Source organism: Pantherophis guttatus, chromosome 8 (genome assembly GCF_059756535.1).
Source record: "Pantherophis guttatus breed Tessera chromosome 8, ASM5975653v1, whole genome shotgun sequence".
Taxonomy (NCBI): Eukaryota; Metazoa; Chordata; class Lepidosauria; order Squamata; family Colubridae; genus Pantherophis; species Pantherophis guttatus.
Window position 1 is genome coordinate 59,505,159 of NC_142070.1, and position 20,981 is coordinate 59,526,139.

The window sequence follows — 20,981 nt, forward strand, 5'->3', positions numbered from 1 at the left end:
CCGCGTGGCGTCAGCCTACCCTAGCCCAGGGCTGGGCAATTGTGGCTCTTTTACAACCTGTGGACTTCAACTCCCGCCTAGCCCATTCTGGGGAATTGTGGAGAATTCTGGGAGTTGAAGTCCATAAGTTTTAAAGCTGCCAAGGTGGGAGACATCTGCTGTTACACTGTAGAATCCTTTCAAGCATGAAGATGGCCAAGTATCCTCCTTGAGAGACAACAGTTTTACATCAGGAGGGCTGTTAGAGGGCAGGGCTACATTTGGAAATTTTTGCATTTTTGCAGGTGGTGCAATACAATCTGATGTCTGCAATGTAGAGCAAAATCCGGCTTCTTCTCTCCACTGTAAGTTCGGCATCAGGATTCCACCTTGGTATATTTGCAGCACAAGGCAGCCCTCCTCTCCTGCCGCTTGGGACTCGGACCGGTAAACAGCGTCTGGTTTGGGGATCAGCCGGATTTTGCTCTCCATTGCTCTTTCAGCCCCCTGCAAGCTCTCGTCTCTCGAGGAGCGCTCCCTGAAGTGGTGCGGGAAACTTTGGTTGGGCTTCTTGAGAGATGAGAGCTTGCAGGGGGCCAAGAGAGCAATGGAGAGCAAAATCCAGTTGCTCCCCAAACCAGATGCTATTTACCGCTCCGAGTCAGCAGGAAACGAGGGCTGCCTTGCGCCGCAAATATACCAAGGCGGAATCCTGATGCTGCACTTACAGCAGAGAGAAGAAGCTGGATTTTGCTCTCCATTGCAGACACCAGATCAGCCCCCTGCAAGAGAATGAGAGAGAGAAAGTGGGGGAGAGTGAGGGAGAGAGAGGGAAAGAGAAAGGGGGGAAGAGAGAAAGAATGAGAGAAAGGGGGAGAGAGAGAGAGAGAAAGTGGGGGAGAGAGAGAAGGGGGAGAGAAAGAATGAGAGAAACGGGGGAGAGAGAAAGAGAAAGTGGGGGAGAGAGAGTGGGGAAAAGAGAATGAGAGAGGAGGAGAGAGAAGGGGGGAGAGAAAAAGAGTAGGGGAGAGGGGGAGAGAGAGAAAGGGGGGAGAAAGAATGAGAGAGAGAGTGGGGCAGAGAGGGAGAAAGAGGGGGGAGAGAAAGAGAGAATGAGAGAGGGGGGAGGGAGAGAGAAAGAGGGGGGAGTGCCTGAAGGACCCTATCCCGTCACTGGGAGTCCAGGTGCTTCAGCAAGTGGCGCACTGGATTCGTATTAGTGGTCTGCGAAATTTAAAATTATGAACTTGGTGGTCCCTGAGGTCCAAAAGGTTGGGGACCCCTGCTCTGGAGGATTTAAGTAGCTTAACTGTGCTTGCTTGTTAATACCAGAATTACAGAGTTGGAAGAGACCTTTGGAGGTTTCTAGTTCAGAGATCTCCAACCTTGGCAACTTTCTTTGCCTGGGCCTGATGCTTCCTGAGAGGCAGAGGGTCTCTCCGAATGGGACCCCCTCCCCAAAAGGCTGGCCCCAAAGCCCTAGCTCAGAGGTCTTCAAACTTGGCAGCTTGAAGACTTGTGGACTTCAACTCCCAGAATTCTCTAGCCAGCATAGCTGGCTGGGGAATTCTGGGAGTTGAAGTCTGCCAGGCTTAAAGTTGCCAAGGTTGGAGATCTCTGGACTAGAAGATAAATGATGGCATAAATGATGACTGGTCAAAAGTGCGAGGACCTGTCAGAAATTACTTTTTTCAGCCCTCTGGATAGTCCCTATGTGCATATGGACTACTCAGAGGGCTGAAAAGGTTATTTTTGACCGGTCCTCGCATTTTTGACCAGTCCTTGAACTTACGATTGTCCTCACATTTCACATTTTGTGCCCTATCTTGTCACCGTGGTGAAGAGAAGTAGTGGTGAAATAATTGACATGGTTGTTAAGAATGCCACAATGGGCATAAATGTGAGGATGGTCATAAGTGTGAGGACCGGTCAAAAGTGCGAGGACCTGTCAGAAATCACTTTTTTCAGCTCTCTGGGTAGTCCTTTTGTGCACAGGGACTACTCAGAGGGCTGAAAAAGTTATTTTTGACTGGTCCTCGCACTTTTGACCAGTCCTCGAATTTACGACTGTCCTCACGTTTTATGTTTTTTGCCCTATCTTATCACCATGGTGAAGAGAAGCAGTTGTGAAATGAGTGACATGGTTGTTAAGAATGCTGCACGGGCATAAATGTGAGGATGGTCATAAGTATGAGGACCAGTCAAAAGTGTGAGGATCTGTCAGAAATGACTTTTTTCAGCCCTCTGAGTAGTCCCTATACACATAGCCACGCCCACCCCATCACACGACCAGCTAGCCACGCCCACCCAGTCACATGACCTCCAAGCCACACCCACAAAATAAGCCACGCCCACAGAACCGATAGTAAAAAAATTTAGAACCCACCCCTTTGTGGGGGTCACCACAACATGAGGAACTGTATTAATGGGTCATGGCATTAGGAAGGTTGAGAATCACTGCTTTAAATTGAAACGCATATGGACAGATAAGGAAAAGAAGAAGCAAAATAGATAAATTGGATAGCAATGTTTGAATGTTTAATTGTTTAAATGGTTCAAAATTTAAATGAGTTTTAAATAAAAATAAGTGTTCGTGGTAAACAAAGATAGAAATATTAAAAATAGAAATGGGAAGTAAAGATGACTAAAAGTGATATGTTTATAAAAGCATAATTTGTTGTAACATGCTTTAGTTTTAATTTGATAACAAAGTGGTGGATGATAATTATGATCAATTGTTTATGATTTTAGATGATGTATTAAGGTACACAGATGGAAGTTATAATTGTAATTGCACTTAATATATCTTGGAATGATTAATATTAAGAAATAAATGGGGAAACACCCTGGAAGAGTACAGTTGGAAATAATGGATTAATAGATAACATATGGAAAAAGAAATCTTTAATAAATTAGTAGAATAGAAGTTGGAGTTAATGGAGGAGAATATGCTGAGAAATCAGCCAAATAATGAAATGCTGGAAATCAGCCAAATAATAGGTGGGGTTAAGGAGGAGAATGCTATTAATCAGCCAAAAAACTAGGTGGACTTAAGGAGGAGAATGCTGTTAATAAGGCAAAACAAAACATGCTGGAAATCAGCCAAAACAATGGAAAATGCTGGTAATCAGCCAAACAAAAGGGGAAGTTAAGGAGGATAATATGCTGAAAACTCAGCCAAAATATACTATGCTGGAAATCAGCCAAATAAATAGGTGGAGTAATGGAGGAGAATGAGGAGAGAATATATATATATATATATATATATATATATATATATATATATATATATATATATATATATATATATATATATATATATATATATATGTTTTCTCAGGTTTTCGTCGAAACGTCGCCAAGACACTTCCAATTTTACGTGGGAGAAGACCCGAATAACCAAAGACCTACATATATATATATATATATATATATATATATATATATATATATATGTATGTATGTATGTATGTATGTATGTATGTGTATGTGTATGTATATGTATATGTATATGTATATGTATATATGTGTATATATATATATATATATATGTTTTCTCAGGTTTTCACGGGTGTTTGTATGTAGGTCTTTGGTTATTCGGGTCTTCTCCCACGTAAAATTGGAAGTGTCTTGGCAACGTTTCGACAAAGTCTCATTCGTCATCTTCAGGCTGGTGTTCTCGGCTTCGTGCTTCCAGGAGCAAATGTGAGATCGCAGCTGTCTCTTCCTTTTAACTGCTAGTGGGGGTGTGAGCTGATTGGGTGGGAACTTGGCTGTGTTCTGATTGGGTATATGAAATCCCATGCACCGCCTGCCTCACCACATACATCGCACAAACCAACAGACGAATAAGTGCACGCATAGAAGAACACAAGAACTCAGTCAGAAAAGAGGAACCAACTTCTTCCCTGGTCCAACACCTTAAAGCCACAGGACATGATATTGTCTTTAAAAAGACCAGAACTATCGCCAAAACTGAACACTTTAACAACAGAATAATCAGAGAAGCCATCGAGATAGAAAAATGCCCACACAGCATGAACAAACGAGACGATACCTCCCGCCTACCAGCCATTTGGAAACCCGCCCTTATTGACAAACGAGTCCCTAACACGATGAATGACACCAGACCCACACTCACGAGAGCCACACAGGATGTCACCACCACACATCCACGCAGAAAGCAGACTCAAACCCACACTGATAATGAGCCACGACCAAGGACCAGAAGCCAGACCGCAGCTGCATCATTAGCCACTTTAAACCCCTCCAATCCATACATGAAGCAGACTGACACCCACCATGAAGAGCTCGCACGGCCACAAACACGAAGCCAAACAACAACGCAGCTCACCAGCTCAAATCCCCCTGCAACTCAGACTAAGCTGAGCACAACCAAGCCCCCACCCAAACAGAACACACCCCCATCCAATCAGAGCACAACCAACCCCCCATCCAATCAGAGCACAGCCAAGCCCCTAACCAATCAGAACACACCTCCACCCAATCAGAACACAGCCAAGTTCCCACCCAATCAGCTCACACCCCCACTAGCAGTTAAAAGGAAGAGACAGCTGCGATCTCACATTTGCTCCTGGACGCACGAAGCCGAGAACACCAGCCTGAAGATGACGAATGAGACTTCGTTGAAACGTCGCCAAGATACTTCCAATTTTACGTGGGAGAAGACCCGAATAACCAAAGACCTACATATAGACTCAGGGCGGCTTACAATGTGCTCAGCAATAGCCTTCATCCTTTTGTATATTTATACAAAGTCAGCTTATTGCCCCCACAACTGGGTCCTCAATTTACCTACCTTAGAAAGGATGGAAGGCTGAGTCAACCTTGAGCCTTGGAGAGATTCGAACCTGCAGTAATTGCAGGCAGCTGGTCTGAATAACCAGCTTAATAACAGGGTGCCTTAGACCACTGTACTACCAAGGCTCTTGAAGAATTGAAGAATAATTATTAATAAGGGGGGGGGAATGTTGGGTGATAATTAAAATGAAATGGTAAATTTTGAGATCTCTGTGTAAAAGTTTAAGAATATGATAGGATAGATTGGGTTTAGAAAACGAGAAAAATAGAAATTTTGATTAATAAATTGAAATAAAAATTGAGTTGTATACATTTGGAAATTAAGATTTGTGGTGATAAAATTGTAAGGTAAATATATAGATTAATAGAAAAGATTGTTTTTGTGCTTAATGTTGATGTCAAAAGGAGCAAGGGATAAAAAATTTAGATAAAGCGGTATTGAATTCTGATTTATAATTGAATTTATAATTGAATATAAAAAGGAGCTTTGCCTTAGTAGGAGATTAGGATGTATGATGAGATAATAGAAAAATTTATTAAGATGTTGGAATTTATGTTAAAATGCTTCTCATTTGTTAAATTAGTGTACCCATTTGTGATCGGACCAAGACTTCGTTCTTGAAAAATTTTTATTTTTTATGTTTATGTTGGAAAAAATAAAAAAAATTTAAAAAAGAAAAATATTAGGCGAAATGAAGAGATAAAAGGGATGAAAATAAAAAAAGAAGAGTATAAACTGCAAGCTTTTGCAGATGACTTAATATTCATCTTAGAGGAACCACAAACAACAGGTCCCAAATTACTAGAACAAATAAAGAATTATGGAAAGGTGTCTGGTCTAAAAATAAATAAAGATAAAACAAAAAATATTACAGAAAAACACAAAAAAGAGATAGAAGAGTATTTAGATATACAAATAGTGAAAAAAGTTAAATACTTAGGAGTCTATCTAACTTCAAGATGTGTAACGATAAAAGAGGATGATTGTTATAGATTAAAACAACAAATCGAGAAAGACTTGGAGAAGTGGAAGAATCTTCAATTGTCACTAATGGGAAGGATTGCAATAATAAAGATGAATATATTACCAAGATTATTATTCATATTTCAGACAGTACCGATAAAAATTGAAAAGATTTATTTTCAACAGCTTAATAAGATAATAAGGAAATTTATATGGCAAGGGAAAAAAGCAAGAATAAGCATAAAAATGCTTCAGGACATGAGATTACGTCCTGAGGGTTTGGGTTACCGAATTGGGAATTGTATTACCAGGCAGTAGCATTGACTTGGATGAAGAAATGGGTTGAATTAAGAAATACAAGACTATTAACACTGGAAGGTCATGATTTACAATTGGGATGGCATGCATTTTATGGTATGGTAGAAATAAGATATATACGTACTTTCATAGACACTATATAAGGAATGCATTATTGGTATGAGAGAAGGTTAGAGATAAATGTTATCTGAAAATACCAATATGGTTATTAACAATGATACACCCAAATGTTTTTAATGTTGGAAATATTGTTAGATATAAGGACTTATTAACAGATAAGGGGGATTTGAAAGAGAAATGAGAATTGGAAGAACAAGATTGAGATGGATTGGTATATGTACATGGAGATACAAACAAGATATGAAAAAGATGCTAAATTATATGGTTTTCACTTAGAAAAAACAGAGTTGGATGGGATACTCACAGGAAGTGGATAAATTAATTTTAAAAATCTATAATTTATTACTTGGCATTGAACTGGAGGAGGAGCAAGTAAAGAAAACAATGATAGCCTGAGCAAAGAATTTTGGATATTCAATAGATCTAGATAAATGGCAACAGTTATGGGAAAGGAATTATAAATTAACAATGTCCACTGCATATAAGGAAAATCAATATAAAATGTTTTATAGATGGCATATGTCCCCTGAGAAACTGGCAAAAACGTTTAAAGATAAAGCAGTTAAATGTTGGAAATGTCACCAGTTACCAGGTTCTTATTATCATATGTGGTGGACCTGTCCAGAAGCTAAAAATTATTGGAATAAAATTAAGATATGACTGGAAGAAATGATACAACAACATATTGATTTAAAACCAGAACTGTTCCTATTGGGTATCCTGCCAGAAAAAATTAGGAAAGAAAATATTTATTTGATTATACATGTAATAACAGCTGCAAGGATTGTTTATGCACAACATTGGAAAGCAGAGAAAATTTCTTTGGAAGGAGAAGTAATTAAAAAAAAATTAGATTGTGCAGAAATGAATAGATTGACTTTGATGATTAAAGAAGGAGAAGATTCAAAATACTTTAAGTTATGGAATCAATTCTACTATTGATTAGAAAAGAGATATAAATAAGTAAATTAATAATTATGTATAAAAATGCTATAATTAGAATATTTTGTTAGTGATGAATTGTTGTAATTGTTTCGATGAGAACAAAGAGAAGAAATAACAAAAAGAACGATTGGAGACAACATCGAGATGTCACATGGAACGAATGACTTATGTATGAAATGTTTGTTTGTTTTTAAAAATTTTTTTTAAAAAAAAGAGAATTGAGAAAAGGTACATGCCAATACTGAATTTTTTTATGCCTGTTAGTCAGAGGTCTCCAATAAATGAACATTCACCCAGGCACATTAAATATAAATCCGAGAGTAGCTCAGGTACTGAGTATAGTTCAGTCTGAACTATACTCAGTCTGAGTATAGTTCAGAGGAATGTTTGGAGAGAGAGATTTCAGTGAAATAAGAACATTTTATTCCAAGGAGATCTGAAAAAGCAAACAAACGTGTTCCTCCAGAAAGATTGATAAGGTAAAAGTGTGTAACACTCTTAGAGCCTCAAAATTACCAGGAAGTATTAAATTTACCTCTGGCAAAACAAAAGAAATGGAAAGAGGCAATGGATGAAGAGATGTCTATGTAAAGTCATAAAGTTTTCACTCCAATGAGGTTACAGATAGATGTACAAAAAGAAACTTTTGATGCATGATAAAGTACAATATAAAGCAAGGTTAGTTGCCCAAGGCTTCACACAAAAGAAAAATGTTCTTTTTTTAAAAAAAGTTATTTTTATTTCTCATAAACACATTTACATGTACGGTCATTTATCCATCATTTTTCATTCACCTTATCTTTTAACTTTCATCTTTAATTTTTACTTTTTACTTTTTCGGGGCTGCTCTTTTATCATTTACCTTTACTCCAACCTTTCTTCTTCTCCTCCCCTTCTTTTCCTTCTTCCTTCTCCTACTTTCTTCTTTCTTCCTCTCCTTCTCTTTCCTACTTCCCCTTCCCTTCCTCCACTCCTCTCTTCTTCCCCCTTCTAACCTCTTCTACTCCTCTTTCCTCTCCCTTTGCTTCCTCTCCTTTTCCCTTTCTTCTTTCTCCTCTTCTCCCTTCCTCTCTCTCTATTCCTTCCCTTCTCTCTTGTTGTTTCCCTTTTCAGTTCAATCTAAAGTGGTATTCGAGCAGCCCCGATTTTTAAATTATCTTTATTCTCATTTCAATTTCTTATTCAATTAATATTTATTTTTATTTCATCATTTGTGTACATTTTTATAATATCTCACTTTTTTCTCTCTTTTATCCCCCCCCTTTCTCCTTTTACTTGGCATTATCTGGGTATTTATTTTTTTAATTGTTTTCTCCCATCTGTTCTCTATTTTATCTCTATACCCTTATTCATATTTCCTTTCTAACCAATCATATAATTCTTCCCATGTCTTGAAATACATCGACTCCTCTTTATCTTTTATTCTCAATGTTAATCTATTCATTTCTGCACATTCTAAAATTTTCTTTATAATTTCTCCTTCCAATGGGATTTTATCTGCTTTCCAATTTTATGTAAATACAATTCTAGCCACTGTTATTAAATGAATAATCAAATATGTATCTTCTTTACTGTAATTCTCTAGTAAAATTCTCTGGTAAAATTCTGGTAAATATCTCTGGCTTTAACTCTATATGTTGCTGCAACATTCCCTCTAACCATGTTTGTATTTTCACCCAATAATGTTTTGCTTTTTTACACAACCACCACATATGATAGTATGATCATATCAACTGGTGACATTTCCAACACTTAGATGATTTATCTTTAAACATCTCAGCTAATTTTTCTGGTGGCATATGCCATCTATAAAACATCTTATACAAATTTTCTTTATAAACTGTTGCCATTGTTAATTTAGAGTTTTTTTCCCAAAGTTGGTGCAATTTCTCCAGTTTTATGGTATATCCAAAATTCTTTGCCCATGCTATCATTGTTTCTTTTACTTCTTCATCTTCTAGTCTGATCCGCAATAAATAATCATATAGTTTCCTAATCATTTTCTCATCTGTTCCTGTTAATATTTCATCCAGTTCTGATTTCCCCAAGTTAAAGCCATATTGTCTATGATCTGCTTCATATCTTTTATTATTATTATTATTATTATTTATTCAATTTATATACCGCCCTTCTCCTATTGGACTCAGGGTGGTGCACAGCCAAGGATAAAAAACATACCAATACAAATTTAAAATCAATTAAAAGAATTATACAGCTTTGGCCCACAATTTAAGACAATCCAATTAAAACCCAATTTACACTTAAAAAGCTAAAAAGGGGGGGGGTTCACGCCAGCCCTGCTTGATGGTAAAGAAAAGTTTTTATATCTTGATTGTATTTGCAACCTTGTATACCACTCTATCTCAATCCCTTGACTCTCTAGTTCTTGTTTTTGTTTCAGTTCTCCACAATCTGTCAAGATGTCCTTAAACCTAACAATGTTCCCCATATTCACAATATTTGGGTATGTCACTGCTTCTATTGTAGAAAGCCACATTGGTATATTCAGATAATGTTTTTCTTTTACTCTCTCCCACACTGATAACAAGCCATTTCTTACGTAATGTCTTTGGAAATATCCATGTATCCTTTGTTTCCCGTACCATTAAAAGGAATGCCAACCCAGTTGTAAATCATGACCCTCCAAAGTCAATAGTCTTGTATTCCTCAATAAAATCCATTCTTTAATCCATGTTAAGGCTGCTGCTTGATAATACAAGTAGCACCCAATTTGGTAGGCCAAACCCACCTCTAGTTCTTGCATCTTGTAGCATTTTTATGTTGATTCTTGCTCTCTTTCCTTGCCACACATATTTCCACATTATTTTTTTCAACTCTTCAAAATATTTTTTCTCCAGTTTTATTGGTATAGTTTGAAATAATATTTTGGTAATACATTCATTTTTATTATCCCATTAGTGATATTTGCAATTTTCTCCATTTCTCCAGGTCTGTTTCAATTTGTTTTTTTAGTTTATAATAATTGTCTTCCTTGAGCATTGCACATCTTGATGTCAGATAGATGCCCAAATATTTCACTTTCTTCACAATTTGGATGTCCAGTTTCTCTGTCATCTCCTTTTTTTTTGATTTTCTCTCATATTTTCGACTAATATTTTTGTCTTATTGGTTTTCAGACCTGCTACTTTCCCATATTCTTCTATTTGCTCTAATAATTTTGGCACTGTCTCTATTGGGTCTTCCATGATAAACACCAAATCATCTGCAAATCATCTGCTTGTAGTTTATATTCTTTTTTTTTTATTCTCATTTTTTTAATTTCCTTTTCTTGTCTCACTTTTCTATTTAAAACCTCTAATGTCAATATAAATAATAATGAAGATAAAGGGTATCCTTGTCTTGTTCCTTTTCTAATATCTATTTTCTCTGTCATTTCACCATTTACCATCACCTTTGCCACTTGGTCTCTATATATAGTTTGGATCATATTTATAAATCTGTCTCCAAAATCCATCATTTTCAACTGTTTTATCATAAATTGCCAATTCATGTTATCAAATGCCTTTTGTGTATCCAAAAACAACAACACTATTTGTTTCTCTGAGTGTAATTCATAATATTCTAATGTTTTTAATATAATTCGCATATTATCTCTAATTTGTCTTTTTGGTAAAAAGCCATTTTGGCTCAATTGTATAAGCTCGTTTAGTAGTTTTTTAAATCTTTCAGCCATGATTGATGCAAAAATCTTATAATCTGCATTTAATAGAGATATCAATCTATAATTCTTTATATGTTGGAAATCTGCCTCTTCTTTTGGTATTAAAGTTATATATGCCTCCATCCATGAGTTGGAATTTTAGCTTTAAGTAGTAATTCATTAAATACTTGCAGCATCACATTGCTTAGTACATCTTTTTTTTTATTGAAAAGTTTTAAAATGTTTTACAAACAAATTCCCCCTCCCCTCCCCCACTCCTTCCCCTTTCCTTCCCCCCCGCCAACTTTCCAGAGCAAAATACACGGTATTGCATTTAACAAACATAATCTAACATAAGCAAACTAACTATAAACTCTTAACTTCCCCTTACTCTTTAACTCCGCCATAGGTATTAAGATATCAAAGTAGAAAAAAAAATCATCTAAATATTTCATTCATAAGCTATTTGCAACTTTTTAGTCCCGTATTTATTTTGTATATAGTCAATCCATCTTCTCCATTCCAGTACATATCTTTCATTCGAACTGTCCTTCAAATATGCAGAAATTTTAGCCATCTCCGCCAGATTAGCTACTTTTAATGTCCATTCTTCAATAGTAGGTATTTCTTCCTTCTTCCAGTATTGCACCACCAAAAGTCTGGCTGCCGTTATTAAATTCAAAATCAAATTAGTCTCTATAACTGTACATCCTTCAATTATACCCAGTAAAAACAACTGTGGAGTAAATTTTATCTTCCTTTTAAGAATATTTTGTATAATCCACCATATCTTAATCCAAAATGCCTTAATTTTCTTACATGTCCACCATACATGAAAATACGTTGCATCATCACATTTACATCTCCAACATATAGGTTGTAAATTCGGGTACATACAGGCTAGCTTTTGAGGATCTAAGTGCCATCTATAAAACATTTTGTAAAAATTTTCTCTTAGATTTTGGGCTTGAGTGAACTTCACATTTCTAACCCATATTTTCTCCCATACATCCATAGATACTGATTCCCCAAAGTTTTGTGTCCATTTTATCATACGATCCTTCACTAACTCAGTTTATGAATCTATTTCTATCAGTGCATTATTCAACCTTTTAATATGCATTGGACTTTGATCTCTGATTTGTTTTATTAAATTTTCTTCATTTTGCACAATACCAATTTTCTGATCTTCTTTCCACCTAGTATACAATTGCCCATATTGAAACCAGGTTTGAATTTTCCTTTCTTCCTTTAATACCTCTAAAGATTTTAATTGCAATATATCTCTTTCCAAAATAAGAAGCTCTTTATAAGTAGTCACATCTTGTTTCTGCTCCACACTTATATTTTCTATCATATGTCTAGGTATTGTCCAAACAAGTAATTTATTATTTTATTTATATTGATACTTTTTCCATACACGTAACAATGCATTTCTTAATATATGACTTTTAAAATTCTTATCCACCTTTTTATCATATAATAAATATGCATGCCATCCATATAACATATAATGGCTTAGGACCTGGTTACTTACGGGACCGCCTACTACCATCAATAGCCTCCCACCGACCAGTACGCTCACACAGAGAGGGGCTCCTCCAGGTACCGTCGGCCAAACAATGTCGGCTGTCGGCCCCTAGGGGGAGAGCCTTCTCTGTGGGGGCACCGACGATGTGGAATGATCTCCCCCCAGAGATACGGAGGATTCCGGATCTGCGCACCTTCCGCCGCGAGCTGAAGACTCTTTTATTTCATCAAGCTGGCCTCGCCTAAATCTTCTCCCTTTTAAGTGTAAATTTTAAATTTTTACTGTATTTTAAAATATGGGTATTTTAAATTATGGGTATCAATTCAGCCAAATTTATTTAATTCATTTTATTCGATTTTAAATTTTGTATATGTATGTGTTTTATTTCATGGCTGTTCACCACCCTGAGTCCTTCAGGAGTAGGGCGGTATAGAAATTCAATAAAATAAATAAATAAATAAATAACAAATCATACCCTTCAATATTCAATATTCTCTCTTCTGTTAAATTAATCCAATCACTAATTGCTGAGCGCACAGCTGCCTCATAATACAATCTTAAGTTAGGCATTTTGAGACCTCCTCTTTCATGTATATCTTGCATTATTTTCTGTTTTATCCTTGGTCTCTTTCCTGCCCACACAAAATTGGTAATACCCTTCTGCCATTCGTTCAAATTTCCATCTTTTTTCAGTATTGGTATCATTTGGAAAAGAAATAAAAATTTTGGCAAAATATTCATCTTTACTGCAGCTATCCTTCCCAGCAATGATAATTGCAATTTTTTCCAACTTTCCATCTCTTTCTGGATTTTTTGCCACAGTACTTCATAATTATACTTATATAATTTCGCATTTGATGTTGTAATATAAACCCCCTAAATATTTAACCTTCTTAACTGATTCAAATCCTGTTATTCTTTCAATTTCTTCTTTTTGACTTGTAACCATATTTTTAAGTATTATCTTCCTTTTCCCTGTATTAATTTTAAATCCAGAGACTTGTCCGTATTGGTTAATTATATCCATTAAACCTATAACCGAATTTATTGGTTGGGTCAGAGTCACAATCAGGTCATCTGCGAATGCTCGTACCCTATAATCCTCATTCCTAATTTTAATTCCCCTTATTTTATCTGAACCACATATTTTATTCAACAAAAATTCCAGAGTCAAAATAAACAATAATGGAGATAAAGGACATCCTTGTCTTGTTCCCTTTTCTATATTAAAGGTTTCCGTTAAGCTACCATTAATTATTACTTGTGCTGTTTGTTGCTGATATATTGCCTTAATAGATTGTATAAAGTACTCTCCAAATTGCATCTTTTCAATTATTTTCAATAAAAAATTCCAGTTCAATCGATCAAACGCTTTTTCCGCATCTAAGAATATAAGCACCGCAGGGACCTGGTTGTTTTTTCCCAAATACTCCAATATATTAACTATTTGTCTTACATTACTCTTCATATATCGCCTATTGATAAAACCAGTTTGGTCATTGTGAATCATTTGTTGCATAACTGGCATCAACCTATTTGCCAATATTTTAGTAAAGATCTTGTAATCTGTATTTAACAATGATATAGGCCTATAGTTTTTTGGCTGAGTATGATCTTGATCTTCCTTTGGAATCAGGGAAATAAATGCTGTTCTTCAGGAAGGAGGCACTTGTCCTCCAGTTTGTATTTTATTAAATAATTCTTTAAGTGGTTGCACTATTTCTGCCTGCAAATTTTTATAATAAACTGCTGTCAACCCATCTGTTCCGGGGGCTTTTCCCACCTTCAATTGTTTAATTGCTAAAATAATTTCCTCCACCGTTATCAGTTGACTCAATCCTTCCCTTTGTTCTTCTGAGATTATGGAGATATTCCCCTTCTGCAAATATTTATCTATATCTATACTTTGAATCTTATCACTAGTATACAGCTTGGTATAAAATTCTGAAAATGCTTTTTTAATCATATTTTGCTGGTACACCTCTTTACCCTTATATTCTATTTTCTCTATAGTACGTAGCTTTTGTTTTTTCCTAAGCAAATATGCCAACCATCTAGCTGGTTTATTCGCATTACAAAAGGAGTTATGTTTGGCATATTGCAAATTAGTTGCTACCTGATCTTCCATCAACATATTAAATTGCCCTCGCAATAAATTAATTGCTTCTTTTCTTTTCTTATCAGTTGGGTTTAAAATTAATACTTGCTCTTTATTTTTTATTTCTTCTTCTAACTCCTTCCGTTTCCTTTCCTGTTTACGTCTATGTTTATTATTCAAATAAATTAAAATACCTCTCATATATGCTTTACTTGCATCCCAAACCATCTCCATAGGTGTACCTTTATGCAAATTCATAACAAAAATTCTTTCATAAATTTTTTACATTCTTTCACATTTTCCTCATATCTAAACAAATTTTCATTCAACCTCCAGGACTTCCTGGGTGCCTTTTCATATTCTAATTCCATCCACACTGGACTATGATCTGTTAATGTTCTTGGACATATCTACGTTTTCTTCACCCTAGAAAGGAATTCATTAGAAATTAATATAAAATCAATCCTGGAAAATGACTGATGTCTGTCAGAAAAAAAAGTAAAATCTTTCTCTTCTCCATTCCTCTCACGCCAAATATCTCTCAGCTCCAAATCTTCCATCATATCAAAAAAAGATTTAGGCAATCTAGCATGTGTTTGAATATTTTGTAAAGATCTTTTTTTATCCTTTTTAATATCCAAAACTCCATTCCAGTCTCCCATCATTATATGTGTTTTATAATTCCACTGTATTCATTTAGCATGTAAAGTCTTATAAAAACTTTCTTGTTGCTGATTTGGTGCATATTGTCCAATCAATAATGTTTTTTTCCTTCTATTAAAATTTCAATTGCAATATATCTTCCTTGTGGAATCTGCTTCAATTAATTTAGCAATCAAGCCTTTTTTTAGGTATATAACTATACCATTTTTCTTCTCCGGTGCAGATGCTATAAAATGTGTCCCCAATCTTACATTTATTAAATATTTTTGATCTTGCATTCTAATATGTGTCTCTTGTAGGCATATAATGTCATTTTTGTACTGCTTCAAATAATGAAATATTTTCCTTCTCTTTTGCAGTGAATTTAATCCATTGACATTCCAAGTTAAAAATTTACTTGCCATTTTTGGCACTTTGAAGCTTTTCAAGCATCAGCTGAAGGTCATCTTTCACTTTGATCTTCCGCCTAGCTCCTCCCACTGCTTCTGATTTTGTGGTTTCTTGTGCTTTGATCTGAGCTTGCTGCACCTTTAATTCCTCTTGGCATTTCTTTGCTGCTCGAGTTTGCCTTTGATCCCTCGGCTCCTCTAATTTGCCAAATAACTCTATATCTTGGGCAGAGCTCGTAAGTTGTAATAAATCTTCTTCAACAATTAAAGCCCCTCCTTGAGCCTCTGCCAGAGCCTGGGTAATTTCTTTCACTCCCATTCTTGTTTCCTCTATTTCCTTTCTTCTTCTGGTTTCTGGAGAGGAGGAACCTCCAGCCCTCAATACATTAAAGTAGAAATCCCTTGCTTTCCATAATGTATTAAGACGGAATCTCTGTCCTGAATAATCCACCACCAATCCAGTTGGAATCTCCCATCTATACTGTATCTGACGTTTTCTGAGTTCATCCACCACAAAGGCATAGTCCTTCCTTGATCTCAACATTTTGGGAGGAATTTCTTTTAGTGTTAGAACTTCCTGCCCTGCCACTTGAAGTTTGTTTTTGTAGGAAGCCTGCAATATCATATTTCTTAGCCTTCTTGTTGTGAAGTAGATTACAATATCTCTTGGTAAATTTCTCTGCCTGGCCACCCATGAATTAACGCGATAAATTTTATCCATTTGCCAATCCAGATCCTCCTTTCTTTCTTGAATTATCTGTGCAAAGACTTCTGCAAAGATATCTCTCAAATTCTCTTGAGTATTTTCTTTCAGGCCTCTTACTCTTATAGCAAACTCCATCGATCTATATTGCATCATCATCACCTCTAAGTCTGCTTTTTCTATCTGAGTCTGAACTTCTCCCATTTTATTCTCCAAATTCAAGTTTGATTGATTAACTTCCTCTAGTCTTTCATCTAACTCTTCAATATGACTTGCCAAACCTTTAAATGCAAAAATAATGTCTTCTCTAATTGCCTTATTTCGAGCTTGAATTTCATCCTTAATTTCTGTCACTTCTAGAGTTACTTCATCCATTTTATCAGTCACCACTTTTATTTTTTCATCAAGAACATCACTTGCAGCATCACATTGCTTAGTACATCTTGTGGGGTTTTATATACTTCTGCTGGTAATCCACCCAGCCTGGTGTCTTCCCATTTTTCTGTCTTTTAATTCCCTCCATTAATTCCATCATAGATATTCTTTCTTCTAATAGTTTTCTAAACTTTTCCGGGATTCTAGGCAGTTCCATTTTTTTCAAATATTGTTCTATCTTGTCTTCTATTATTTCTTGTTGATACAATCCATTGTAGTATTTCTCAATTATCCTTTTCCTCACTTTTATAACATATCTTTCCATCTTGATTTATTAATTGACTTATTAATTTCTTTTCTTTCTCTTTTTTCATTTTATATGCTAACCATCGTTCTGGTTTATTTGTATTTTCAAAAAAAATTGCTTTGTAGCTTTTATTTTATTTGCCAATTCTTCATTTTCCATTAAATTCATCTGTTTTTCAAATCCAACAAATTTTTAATCTTTTTGTCGTGCGGGTTTTTTTGTAGTTCCATCTCTAATCTCTTATATTCTTCCTCTAAATTCTTTTGTATTTGTCTGTTCTGTTTATTTCGTTTTCCTAAATATGTCATTGCTAATCCTCTACTGTATGCTTTACTAGTATCCCAGACATTTTGTACAGATGTATCTTCTTTCTTATTCTCTTTAAAAAAGAAAGTCAATTCTTTTTCTGTTTTTTTCATTTAATAATTTTTGATTTAATGTCCATCTCATTTTTCTTTTTTTTTTTCCTTTCCATGTCATTATTATTGGATTTTGGTCTGCCCATACATTTGTTCCAATATCAATTTCTTGTATTTTAGCTATTAATTCTGTTGACATCCACATCATATCTATTCTTGACCACGACAGATGCCTATTTGAATAGAATGTATACTGCTTTTCTTTTGGATGGCTTCGTCTCCAAGCATCTTGTAGACTTAATTCATCTATCATTGTAAAAAAAGTTTTTGGCAATGTTTTTCTTATTTTATTTAATTTTGTAGGTTTATAGTCCAACTCATTGTCTATTATTGCATTGAAATCCCCTAATATACATATCTCTTCGTATTCATATTCTATTATTTTTTTTATGTAATTTCCCATAATATACTTCTTGATTATCATTCAGAGCATATATTGCCACTAACAATGTTTTTTTCTGATTCATAGTTATTTCAACCATTAGTATCCTTCCTTCCTCATCTTCAAAGATCTGTTTGGATTGAATTGTTTTTTTAATGTATAATGCTACTCCTCTTTTACTTTGACTGGCAAGTGTTGTGTATAGTCTTCCCAATTTCGTTTGCTCCAATAGATATTTATGCTGTTTCTTAATATGAACTTCTTGTAAACATATAATCTCTAATTTTAACTTTTCTAATTTGTTGAATATTCTTCTTTTTATTACTGAATTTAGTCCATTTATATTCACTGATATTACTTTTACTTCTTCCATTTTTACTTGTTTATTTGTCACTCTTGTTTCTCTTTGTTCTTTTATCTCTTTTGCTCTTGCCCCCTCTCTCAATGCTCTTACCTCTTGTTCCTTGGTTGTCTGTTAGTTGTTCTCTTTTCTCTTCCTGGCAGCTTGCCCCTTCCTCTTTCACTTTCACTTCTTCTTGTTGTTCTATATATTGCTGATTAAATAGCTCCGCCTTTTCTACTGTATCTAATCTGTGTCTTTGTTCTTGTAAATTCACCAAGATTCCTTCCGGTATCAACCATCTAAAACTCACTCCTTTTTAAATCAACTGTTTCATCAAAAATTGGTATTCTTTTTTTAGATCTCTCACCCTTCTTGGAACTTGTTTCAATGCCACTATATCTCTACCTTTATATTGTATCATTGTGTTTCTCATAAGTTGCAAAATCTCTGTTCTCAGCATTTTTTTGGTAAATTTAACATGTATTTCTCTAGATAGATTATTCCTCATCGCATATCTTGTATATACTCTGTAAATTTCATCTATCTCGTTAATTATCTTTTCTGAACTTTCTTTCATAACTTCCGCTAACATTTCAGCAATTTTTTCTGGTAGATTCTCTCCTTTTTCTTCCTCTATATTTTGGAATCTTAAGTAAAAGTCTGCCTTGTCTACCTCAAGCTGTATAATTGTCTTTTCCTGGCTTTCATCTGTAATTGTGAGCCCATAGTCCATCTCCTTCACCTTTTTCTCTGTTGCTTCTGCTTTCTCTTCCACTGCTATCGATTTTTGTTCATTTATTTCCATCATCTCTTTCATTTCCTCAAAAGAAAAATGTTCTTTACGATGAAGTATTTGGACCTACAGTGGGGAGTGAAACCATAAGACTAACATTAACCTTGGCAGCACCGCAAAATTATAATGTATACTATTTTGATATCAATTCTGCTTACCTAACTGCAGAATTAAAAGAAAATATATATATGGCACAAGCTCCTGGTTATGAGAGTGATTTACCAGAAACAGTATATAAATTAAATAAAGCACATAAAGCCTAAAACGATCATCAATAAATTGGAACAAATGTTTAGATACTATTTTGAAAAAAATGGGTTTCAGAAACAGTAAAGCTGATCCATGCTTGTATACTCAAAATTGTGAAGACAAAATATCTATATTGTTAGCATTTGTGGGTGATATTTGTTACATAACAAAAGAACCACCACAAATTTATTCATTTGCAAAACAGCTTGAAGAGGATTTTCAGTTAAAAAGTCTAGGAGAAATAAAGAACCATTTAGGAATAGAAATAAAGAAACTACAAGAAGGAGGGTATATTTTAAGTCAAAAGAAGAAAACAGAAAAATTGTTTTAAAAGTATAATATGGAAAGTTATAAAAGTGTGCAAACTTCCATGATAACAGATTTTCAAACCATCAAAAATAGCTATTTTTATAGGAACTGTATCAGGCAGTCATAAGAAATCTGTTGTACTTATCACAATGGTCAAGGCCCCCATTCAGTCAATATTTTAAGCTGTTATACATCAAAGTCTACACAACAATACTGGTTACGAATTAAAAGAATACAACATTATTTAAAGGGAACCATGGATTTAGGATTGCATTTACAACCATCAAGTGAATTGGAATTGAAATGTTTTGTAGATAGTGATTGGGCTAATGATGTACAAGACAGAAAATCAGTCAGGATTTGTTATAATGTTTGCAAACACATTAGTGGGTTGAAAATCTAGAAAACACTTCAGTTGCCATTTCTACAGCTGAAGCAGAATTTATAGCATTATCAGGATTGTGTTCAGAGATAACATGCTATATACCATGAATACCATACATTTCCCTGAACATACGACATGTCCCGAAAATAAGGCCAAGCCTGATTTTTGGGGTGGGCATAAATATACACCCTCCCCCAAAAATAAGCCCTAGTGAAGAGGTGGGCATGGCCAGCACAGGAGGCAGCTCTTCCCTTCCCTGGTCACCACCTGGAGGTTCAGTCCCATAATTGCTGCCCACTGATCAGCTGAGCCAGTGAGGGCTGTGCAACTCGGCCCAGTTCTCCAGAGCACCTCCTCAGCTGCTGGCCTCCTTCCCCTTTTCCTGCCAATCTTTCTTTACTTGGGATTGCAGCACAGACACGCATCCCCAAAATGCTCCATCTGAAGCCTTCAGCCTTGCAATCCTAACAGGGCCGTCTGTGCTGCAATCCCAAGTAAAGAACGATTGGCAGGAGAAAGGGGGGGGGATTTTCCTGCAGCCTGTCCTTTCTTTGGGATCCCAGCACAGACGCCCCTGCTAGGATTGCAAGGCTGAAGGCTTTGGATGGAGCATTTTGGGGATGTGTGTTTGTGCTGGGATCCCAAAGAAAGGACAGGCTACAGGAAAATCTCCCCCTTTTTTCCCTACCAATTGTTCTTTACTTGGGATCGCAGCACAGACACCATCCCCAAAATGCTCCATCTGAAGTTTTCAGCCTTCCAATCCTAGCAGGGGTGTCTCTGCTGCGATTCCAAAGAAAGAACAGTGTGTGAGTGTGTGTGTGTATGTGAGAGAGAGAGATCCGATCCAACCTCAGAGAGTTATCCAGGATTGGCAGCAATGTTCTCTCCATTCCTTCCTGCCCCTCTCTCTCTCCCTCCCTCCCTCCCTCCCTCCCTCCCTCCCTCCCTCCCTCTCTCTCTCTCTCTCTCTCTCTCTCTCACACACACACACACACACACACACACACACACACACACACAGAGAGGTCCATCATCACCCCCAAACCTCTCAAAGCAGCCACATCCCTTCACTAATCTGCTTTCCAGCTCCGTTCACCGTCACATGCAGGGCAAGAAAAGTAGTCTATGAGACTATGGTAAAAACACCTTCCAACTTCACGAGATTTTTTTTTCTTCATGAGAAGTTGGAAGGTCTGAACTATCAGTATTTTTTTTTTACCCTCG

At 35.8% G+C, this 20,981-nt stretch overlaps 1 protein-coding gene across 1 annotated transcript; it reads right to left on the reverse strand.

Annotated features, from left to right (window-relative positions):
- Nucleotides 1–13,270: 13,270 nt before the first annotated feature.
- LOC148112669 (uncharacterized) lies at nt 13,271–19,070 on the reverse strand. The gene has a single exon (XM_087875265.1). The coding sequence runs from the start codon at nt 16,565–16,567 to the stop codon at nt 15,494–15,496; it is 1,074 nt and encodes a 357-aa protein (XP_087731391.1). The 5' UTR covers nt 16,568–19,070; the 3' UTR covers nt 13,271–15,493.
- Nucleotides 19,071–20,981: the final 1,911 nt, after the last annotated feature.

Bases quoted from the DNA above. Each gene is read 5' to 3' on its own strand.
- LOC148112669 (XM_087875265.1), bottom strand. From the start codon at position 16,567: ATGGATGAAGTAACTCTAGAAGTGACAGAAATTAAGGATGAAATTCAA.